At 44.9% G+C, this 9,274-nt stretch overlaps 1 protein-coding gene across 2 annotated transcripts in view; it reads left to right on the top strand.

The window, feature by feature from the left end:
• The first annotated feature begins 1,859 nt into the window (after positions 1–1,859).
• ACVR2A (activin A receptor type 2A) overlaps positions 1,860–9,274 on the top strand; it is a 70,149-nt gene continuing 62,734 nt past the window's right edge. For both annotated transcript variants that reach the window (XM_074828513.1, XM_074828512.1), the window contains exon 1: positions 1,860–3,699. In XM_074828513.1, coding sequence (XP_074684614.1) covers positions 3,645–3,699 — 55 coding nt within the window. In that variant the 5' untranslated portion in view covers positions 1,860–3,644. The remainder of the gene's footprint in view (positions 3,700–9,274) is intronic.

Here is a 9,274-nt window from a genome sequence, read left to right as displayed (position 1 = left end):
AATTAGCACAGCTGAGCTTGGCAGTATTACTCAGCCTTGACTTGGCTGTATATTCACATATGTGAAATCCATACAATACTCCTTCCAATCTAGTACCCCCTAGTATTCCACAACCCAAAAAACTTAACCATGCCATCAAGCAGACTGAAAAGGAAGGTATCTGGAATCACTCAATACCGATCCAGGGTTAGCAAACAACATAACCAGTTTTCAGAGAACTTGGAGTTCTTGATTATGCAAGCACAGTCCTTTATAAAACACAGAAATTAAAGGCCAGCATGAAGGCCCTTACGCTTTCCCACAATGCTCTCCAGATCTAAGAGACAAGTCTTCCTTTTTATTCAGAGACAAGTAAGGTATTTAATGGCATCCATTTTAAAAAAGGCGTAGGGAGCGTCACCAAACTCACAAAAGAGCAGAACCACTGTCCTTAAGGGGGATAATGTAGTACAAAAGCCTTTTACCTAGAAGGAGACAAAGTAACCACCAATATACACACCTTCTCCAAAAGGTAAGAACACTGGAAATTATTTGTCCTTCCTGTTCTCTCCCTTCTCTATTCCAAACCGAGCACATGTACTGCTTTATACCCACGTCGTGGAGCACAGACTGCTCGTTCTGCTCTCGCACAGCACGTAAAACAATGTAGTCTTGTGCCCGTCTCGCAAAACTTCTAAAGGCTATCTCCCTACAAATAAATACCGCAAGCCGCTGGTCTGTGGCAGCCAAAGGACAAACAATGAGAGGAAACAGAAGTTTGTTGTGATTCAGAGGGAGGCGAAGCGAGCTGCCAGGGGCAGGAAGCACAGCCACCATGGGAGCGCAGCACCCCTGTTCTTCAGGGCAACCCGCGCAAACGTTCATGAATCGCACGTGATACGCTGTGGAGGTACAACCCCCTATTAACGTAGTACCTTGGTGTGGCGGCGAAGGCTGTAAGACTTCTGTAAGACACTCTGGATGTTGTGGTGGCAGCGACTACCCCGAGGAACGTGCCTGCCATTGGGGACCACCACAGGCCCCACTGCCGGCCAGGACTCCCTGGCAGGGAGCAGCAGGGGCATTTCTGGGTGGGGGAGTGAGGCAGAAGGCCAGGAAAGCGGCGTTTGACATCGCTGATAGCAGCTCACAGCTTTACACCGGGTCTCACAGCGTTTCTTGTGGTAGTTTTGTTTTTTTTTTTTCCGCCACCGGGGAAGGGCCGCGGTCAGGGAGAAAAGCTCCCGAACATCCAGAACAAGCCCCACGAAGGTGAATTAATAATAAGGGGGGGGGGGGGGGGGGGGGAAGGGGACCGGCAGGCGCCAGCTCTCCTCCTCCGGCGCCGGCAAGGCAGGGCACAGCGAGCAGGTGCCGGCGGGCGGCGCGGTCAGGCCCATCCCTCACACCTGCCGGTAACGGCTGCCTCCAGCAGCCGCCGCCCTGGGTTCCCCAGGAGAGAGGCGGCAGAAACCGGCCCTTAAACGACCTTCGCTCTGCAGAACGGGCGGGACAGAAGCGGGGCGGGGGCAGCGGCCAAGAGCGGAGCACCGGGGCGGGCGGGCGAGCGAGGGGCCGCGCCCAGAGGCGGGCGGGAAGGCGGGAAGGGAGGGGGGGAGAGAGGGAGGCGCGCGCACGCGTGTGCGCGCGGGCAGGTAGGGGCGGGGGGAAGGCGGGAGCGCGCACCGCCCCGCCTCGCCACGAGGGGAGGAGGCATGGGGGAGATAGGCGGGGCCTAAGTGGCGGCCGCTGGGTCGTGAGTGGGCAGGGCTGCTGTCAATCCGGGGCGGCGCGCGCGGCCGCCCGGCGTCGCGCGAGGGGCTGCCGTGATTGTGGGGGAGGGGGGGAGGAGGAGGAGAGGAAACAAAAACAATCGCCCGGGCGCCGCCATCTTGGGTCCGTTCTCCACGCCACACAAGTGAATGGGTAGATATGAAATTACCACAGGGGAGCAGCAACAGCAGCAGGGTACGGAGGGCTGTTCCGAGCTGCCAGCTGGACTCGGGAGACTCTAGAGACGGCTCCTGCCGCCGCCACCGCCCAGAGAAAAACCCCGGGCTCGGCCTTTTCTCCTCGCCAACCCCTAAACTGCACTCCTGGAGGGACAAAGTTGGTCTCAGCCGCGCTGCCTCCGCCGCCCGGGAGACGAGAGAGTTGCGTTCAGCGGCGGCTTCCTCGGAGCCGGGAGTGAGCCGGGGTCAGAGTTAGGGGAGAGGGGGACGAGGGGCTTCCTCCCCCCACTGCCCGCCGCCCGGGGCTCGCCTGGTGCGCTCTGTGGGGGACACGAGGAGCAGGCAGCGGGAGCCCAGCAGGCTTTTCCTTTCCAGCCCTGCTGCTTCTTATTCCTTGCTCCTAAAAGGAAGAGAAAAAAAAAAAAAAAAGGCAAGGACTGGATTGAGGGGGGTTGTGGGGGGGGGGTGGGTGGGTGGGTGCTGCCTCGGGTCTCCGTTTGAACCAGCGGTGAGGCGGACGGAGGGGCGGCGAGGGAGAAATGTGTCCGTGAGGAGTTAGGAAAGGAGTGTGCATCAAGCAGAGGAGTCCCAAGCCTGCTTTCGCGGGAGGAAGAAACCCAAACCCGCCGCCCGGCGAGCCCGGTCGTCCCCGGTGCCCGCAGCCTGGCTCGCCTCCTCGCTTCCAAAGCAGCTGACTTCCCCGAGAAGCACGGCACTCAAGGAAGGATTTGCCACAAAGAATATATCACCCTCCTCCCCAGCGGCTGGATACTGCATTTATTATTTTTATTTTTTTTTTCCAGTCACTCTTCTGTGTTTAAATACCAAATATAGCCTCTTGGGGGGGAGGGGATGGCAATCTCTTAGAAGAATTTGAAATCTTGCTGGGGTTGCACGGCCCGGGAGAAGGACGGCGGAACCGGGGGGAGAAGGGGAGGTGAGCGGCTCTCGGTGACTGGCGGAAGGACTCGAGATTTGCCACTTTTCGGGAAGCCCGAAGGTTGGTTTGTTACCAAACTGTTGTTTCTCCCCTTTTCTGGGTTACGCTAAATCCCTCAGCATTATTAAAGAAAACCGAAGCGTTGCCCACGTGTAGCTAGCTGGTGGCTTGCGTTTTTTTTTTTTTTTTAAGATAGTTTTCATCAACAAACTGACAAATTTTCCTCCCTTCACCCGGAGGCTTTTGAGGTTTGAAACTGAAATGGAGCTACTTTTCTCCCAAACACTACATGTTGTATGAGGGGAGCCAGGACGAAAACATCGTGTTTACCGATTTCGAAACGACTCCCCGACACTCGGCACCCACGGGGGATGCTTCACGGAGCTTGATGTGGAAAAGAGTTGGAGTGTGCTCAGAGACTTCGTCGTGTCCAGCAGCTTAATTGTTGACTTTTTTTTTTAAAGTGGATTCGTAGCATACTTTTATGAATTAAATTTTGCCACCGTTTGTACAGAAGCCAAATGACACGTGTGTTTTGAAACACGGTTCCAAATATATCCATCCCTCAACCCGGATTCTCGCTAGAAAGAGCCGGAGGGAGATCGTCAGTGTCTAAACAAATCTGATTTTACTGTTTTATGAACACTATTTGCTGCAGAAGTGTTGCTATAGATTGCTTTATAACGGTTCAGCAAGAAGGGAGATTTTCCAGCTTGCAGGACCCAGGAAACTGGATACTTTAAGTCACTTAAATGTTTTAACAGCATTGGAAAATGGGAGCTGCTACTAAGTTGGCGTTCGCTGTTTTTCTTATCTCTTGTTCTTCAGGTAAGTGAATGGTCTTGGTTTTTAAACGTAAAGCTTTGGTGTCAGCACTTAAAAGAGCTTGAGGTTAACTTTGTTTAGTGTGAATGAGGAGAAACCTTTTTTCAGATGACCTATGTTTGGGGATGGCAGTTGACTATTAAAGGCAGAAGCTGTTTTCATCGTTATTCTTAAAAATGTATAACATGAGCACTTCAAACGCGTGAGGCGCTTGGATTTCAGATCAGTTGTGTGGAACAAAGGTGGAGGCATAACCACCTAGTGTCACATACAGTAGTCTGGCAGCGCAGTTATTAGGGTTTCATGGTGATTTTCTTTTTTAAAAATAAGAATTACCCAGCTGAAATACTCTTAACTTCAATTAGATCTCTTATTCCGGACCATTCACGGGTGAATGGCAACCTTCATTAATGCTTCATTAGTTTAGAATAGGCACCGCTCCGAAAGCGTTAGCTCGTCCTTTAATGATAGCGAGGGGTGTGTGCCTGTGTAGACGTGTGCACAGAATTGGGCTGAAAAGGCAGACTTTCAGTTTCTAAACAGTAATTTGGAACGCTTTGTATTTTGCTACTCAGTACCGCCTTGCGCTGCAAAAAAAGCTACTACTTTCCTCTTTAAAACAGCAGAAGTTGAGTTTCAGACGCCAGCTCTTGAGTCCTGAGAAGCCAGCGGGGTGTGAGGACTTCCCCACGCTTCTTGAGGAGGAAAATTGTTGTGGTAGCAACCAGTGGTTGGGGGAAACTGCTGGTACATTTCTGCTTGAAGCTCCATCGGTTTCACAAAAAAACTATTGTGGGCTGTGTAACGCGTCTACTACTAGTTTACACGGCAAGCCTGGCACTTTGCTTACCCTGTGGATGTGTATATAGTCCTCTGTGTAGGTTGATAACGCTTTTTAGCGTTCTTGCACGGTGTGTGAAGGTACACTTGTTTACCAGTCTGAAAGCCAGCAGACGAGTGCTCAGCTTTTCAGTGTAACCGGTGTAAGGGAGTAATGAGATCCATATAACAATGCCTTTTAAAATTTCAGTGTTATAATGTACAGGATTTTGCTGAACAGGACGTTTTCTTGTGGTTAGTAAATGGATAGTCTAGTCTGGTGTCTGTAGCGGTATTGATCAATTCCGTGTGCACTAAATGTGCTGTGAAATGGCGAGCGCTGCCAGAAATAAACCAAAAAAATCCTCTCTGTTTTAACCAGATAAATAACAGAGCAGGTTAAGGACAGGCAGAGGTTGGTTGGTTTCTTTGTTTTATTAGAGTATTCATTTATTCCTCTCTTGAAACAAAACACGATGTCTTCTGACAGTTTTGTCATGCAGTAGAAGTGGTGTCTTTAATTTTTTCCTAATACCTTATTTTTAAGTTGCTCGAGCAACATTCCTCTTAATTCAGGAACATTTTCTGCAGGAAAACTTCCCCCCCACCCCCCCACTGGCAGTTTCTGGAAGACTTGGTGCCATCTGCTCTTCATGTCTGTCTCTCCTTTCCACGTCCTTCTATTAACATCTTTTTGCCTAGAGCACAGAATAGTTATCTTGTTGACATTACCTATCCGACTTACTAAAAAGAATGGTTAAGCAGCAAGAGCTGTCTTTTCTTTAGCATTTCTTGCTCAGGTTATTCTTGGTAAGGTAAAAGGTATCTTGCCTGTGAAGATGGAATTAATCTTTGCTAAATGAGCAGGAAACTGGCTGCAATTCGGACTGCACCTCATGTTAATGACATTGTTTTGGTGGTTGTTCCAGTACTACACATAGAGCGTTCAGGTATTTAATAATTATTAAACTATTTTCTACTCACCCAAAATTTTAGAGTATCCGCGGTTCTGGTGTAGGTCTAAAAAGAAATAAATTCAACAGGAAGCTTTTGTTTTTACGATCAAAATGAAAAGATTATGTAAGTTTTTAGCACAAAGTACAGGCATTTTGATAAGTAGTGTTTCTTCTCTTAACTGTAACTTGTTTCGGTTTAAAATCGTACCTGATCAATTGATTCTAATGTCACGGTCAGAAGAAATTGTTTCTTTTCCAGTCTTTAGTCTGAAAAAAGTCTGCCCAGGCTATATATTCAACAATATTGGCAAAGGTTGAAGAAATCCCAGAGTTCAGGTGTGAAGGTGTCTGGTTTGTCTTTCTCCTGTATGCAGTCTCCAGCTACTCTGAGTGTGTGTGCTGGGGAGTGGGGGTGTTGGTTTTCTGTATTAATTTATTTTTACATGCAACTATTTTCTGCAGTTGTTTACACAGCCAATTAATACTAGTGTTCTTTAAATAGGTGCAAATGTTGTGGGTTTTTTCCTATGTGGTGGGTGTGGAAGTGGTCTTTTGGTTGAAGGCATGTTATTTCACTAGCTATAACTGCTGTATGAAATCCTGGAAATGTACTTCAAATGGATGGGAATTTCCAGTGAATCTAATAATCTTAGCTAAGGGAGTGAAAATATTTCCCCTTTCTGACTAAGATATTTGAAAAAGAGCATCTGTGTTATGTTAGGCTTTAAAATATTTGTAGATGCTTGGGTAAAAGTGGGTGTGGGTTTGCACTCATTTGTACTAATTCAAGAGAAGGAGATGAATGTGTATTAACTACACATGAAAACAAAGTGCCTGGGTCAAGGTTCTGTAATTTTTATATAAACCTGTGTGCATTTTTTATTTAATAAAGAACAGAAGATCCTGAAGTAGTAATAAAATACTTAGGAACAATTGAATGAGCTTCCTGTGCCTCTGCTGTAGGTGAGGTAAGATTGTAGGTGAGTTTAAAAAAAGAAAAATAGTAAATAAACCAGCTTGTTCATCAAAGAATGCTTCTCTTTAGATATTATCTATATTATCTCCTCCCCCAAGGAAGTGTGTTTCAGTGTCCTCTAGTTTTTGTGATTGCCGAGTTATACTTTATGAAATTTCAGGAACAGAGAAAGTGCACTTTCATAATTTTCTGTCACATTTCAGAATATATACCCTATGCAGACGAAAATGTGGGAGATGTTGAAGTACTGGATTGTCTTCAACCAAAATCTTCCATTGTGGGTGCTGTAATTTTTAACATTTCATGGTTCCTTTTGTTAAATTCCTTATTTCCCAAACCATCATTTCTTTACTGAGCTCCCGGCTCTGTCTTTGGTACCTGAGTGGTTCATCATCAAAGTAGTTCTGCAGTTCTGAGTATCTTACAGGGAACAAATCCTGTATTTGTTAAAACTCACTTAAGCTAAATTCATGCTAAAAATCACCTAAGCAAAAGAAAGCCCATTAGAAAAGTGTTAGTCTTCTCTTTTCTTTCTTAATGCTAGATCATTCTCAAGCCACTCAGAAGGTCTTGAGTAATTGTGCTAAAGGAAATGACATGTCAAAGATACGTTTGTAGTTGAAGTAGCATTTTCACTGCATGGGAACTTTGATTTTTAATTTATTCTTCTCCTGACTCACAATGATGATTACCATGGGAAATGAGTGTTTAATTCCCACCCCCCGGGAAAAAAAAAAAAAAAAAAAAAAATTAGAACTGTAAAGTCTAAGATACTGCTCTGGCTTCAGCAGCTGAATGGTTAGGTGTTCTGAAGGGATTGAGGGGTGGGAGGTGAGACTCTTTTTTCTTTAATTTTACTACTGTAAGGTTTTTTTGACTGTCCTCTCATTAGTAGTTTGGTAGCACTTGAAAATCCTGCCAAAGGGCTGGGAGTATTGTTTGTGAAATTGTCTCTGCTGGTATGTTCTCTGCAAGCGGCCCGTGATTGTGGTTGAACTCTAATCACTTCATTGCACAGGCAGAGCAATAAAACACTTCAGACTTAGTATTGCTTTTAAAGTATAAGTTCTGCTCAAGATTCCTTTTTTATAAGTGTACGCTTTTTTGTATTAAGTGCGTTATCATTGGGCAATACCCCAGCACTCTTGATGTTGCTGTTGAGAGCAGGACTTGTAAACCTACTTAATATTGTTTCCAAGCATAGATATGTTTATGTAGATGTAAATGTTACGTAGTTTACAAAGTTTCATGGTTCCAGGTTGGTGTTACAACTTTGATTACAGATCAAAATTCTGTTACTATTTTTATATAATCTGTTAATACTTAACAGCAGTTTCAAACCCTAAATCTTCTGGGTTATGAAAAATAGCTGTACGAGTGCTAATGCAATATTAGAACATGGAAGCATAGTTCCAGTAGAGCTTTAGAGAGAGAGATGTTTCCGGAGAGATGCTGCTGTCATGGGTTTATTTCCATATCTACCTTTCAGACACAAGTCTTTTCTCATAGAAAAAGCTTAAATAAGTTTGTCTTCAAATGCTGGATGCTATGTAAGTTGGTGGAGGGAGGTGTTCTGTGCGAGGTGTTTGCTGCTCTGTGGGGGTGCAAGGAAGTAATTACTGCTATCATGAGTAATAGTTTTCAGCTGGTTTTAATGGAGAGTATTTGAATGCCATTTCTTCCCCCCCCCCCCCCTTTTTTTGAAATTTGGGGGTGAAATTCCTTAGGTGATGGGTTCAGATGATTTGTAATGAGGATAGACAAATACTTTTTTTGTTCCCTCTGTTTAACTATAGAGGTTCATTTTCGTCATTAGTTTTAGGTAGGGGGAAAAATAACAGTAACTCCAGTGTTTTTCCTTCTTACTGATTCTGCCTTCTCTTCCAACGTTTTACACTTCTAGTTTTGACAGTGCCTGGCTTTCAACTCCCATAGCTTATTTCTCTTTGGAATTCAGTTCTATTTCAAATCATCATTATGAAGTTTCTATGAATAGTGTCTGGATCTCTTGAAAGTCAGTAGTCATCTTTATTCACAGACAAGTGTGGTGGACACAGCATGCAACAGTAATCTTTTGGAGACCTGTGTGATTCGGAGCCGAGATATAGCAGGTCCTGGGTGCTTATCCTTGGGAAATCATCTGGAGAATAAGCATTAGAACATGGGCTGTAAAAAGATAGAGGTTGACAAGGAATCTGATTGTGGAAGAGATTTCTTGGTGAAGGGGAGATGCGTTTCCACCACTTAATTAACGGAAAGCAGATTAATGCAAATGTCTGCTTTAGCTGGTTGGTAGAATACATGGTCTGTTAGCTATCTGATGTTCCTGAAAATGAGAACTCTTTAAAAAGATCAAGAAAATTACGAATTTTACAGCCAAGTTCTTGTGTGATGAAATCTTAATGTGTTTTTGTTGCCTTGGTGCTTAAAATTCAGCATATCTTATTTCCTGTTATTTCCATATGGAAATTGAAGTGTTATTGGATGCCAGTGACTTTGTGGCATCTCTTATCTTCTCTCCCCTACACTGTCTGTGTGGTGGTGGAAATTTTTTTCTTAGAAACAGTTTGTGACTACGGTGCCAAACAGCAGAGCATATTTAGGCTTAATCCCACAGAAAATGAATATTTACTGCCATATTGTTTACATTGCATATCTTTGTGGCTAAGAATCCCAAATGTACATTAGATAGATCAAATACTTCAATTGTTGGTGGAAAGGGCAGAGAAGGCTTTATCCACTGCAGTAATTATTGTAATAGTTTCACTGTCAAGTAAGCCTTGATGGGAAAGGTTTCATGGTTTTCTTCTGAATTTCCTAGTTAAAG

Source organism: Strix aluco, chromosome 6 (assembly GCF_031877795.1).
Source record: "Strix aluco isolate bStrAlu1 chromosome 6, bStrAlu1.hap1, whole genome shotgun sequence".
In the NCBI taxonomy this organism is placed as follows: domain Eukaryota; kingdom Metazoa; phylum Chordata; class Aves; order Strigiformes; family Strigidae; genus Strix; species Strix aluco.
The sequence above is the reverse complement of the archived record's forward strand: the minus strand, read 5'-3'. Positions and strand labels throughout refer to the sequence as shown.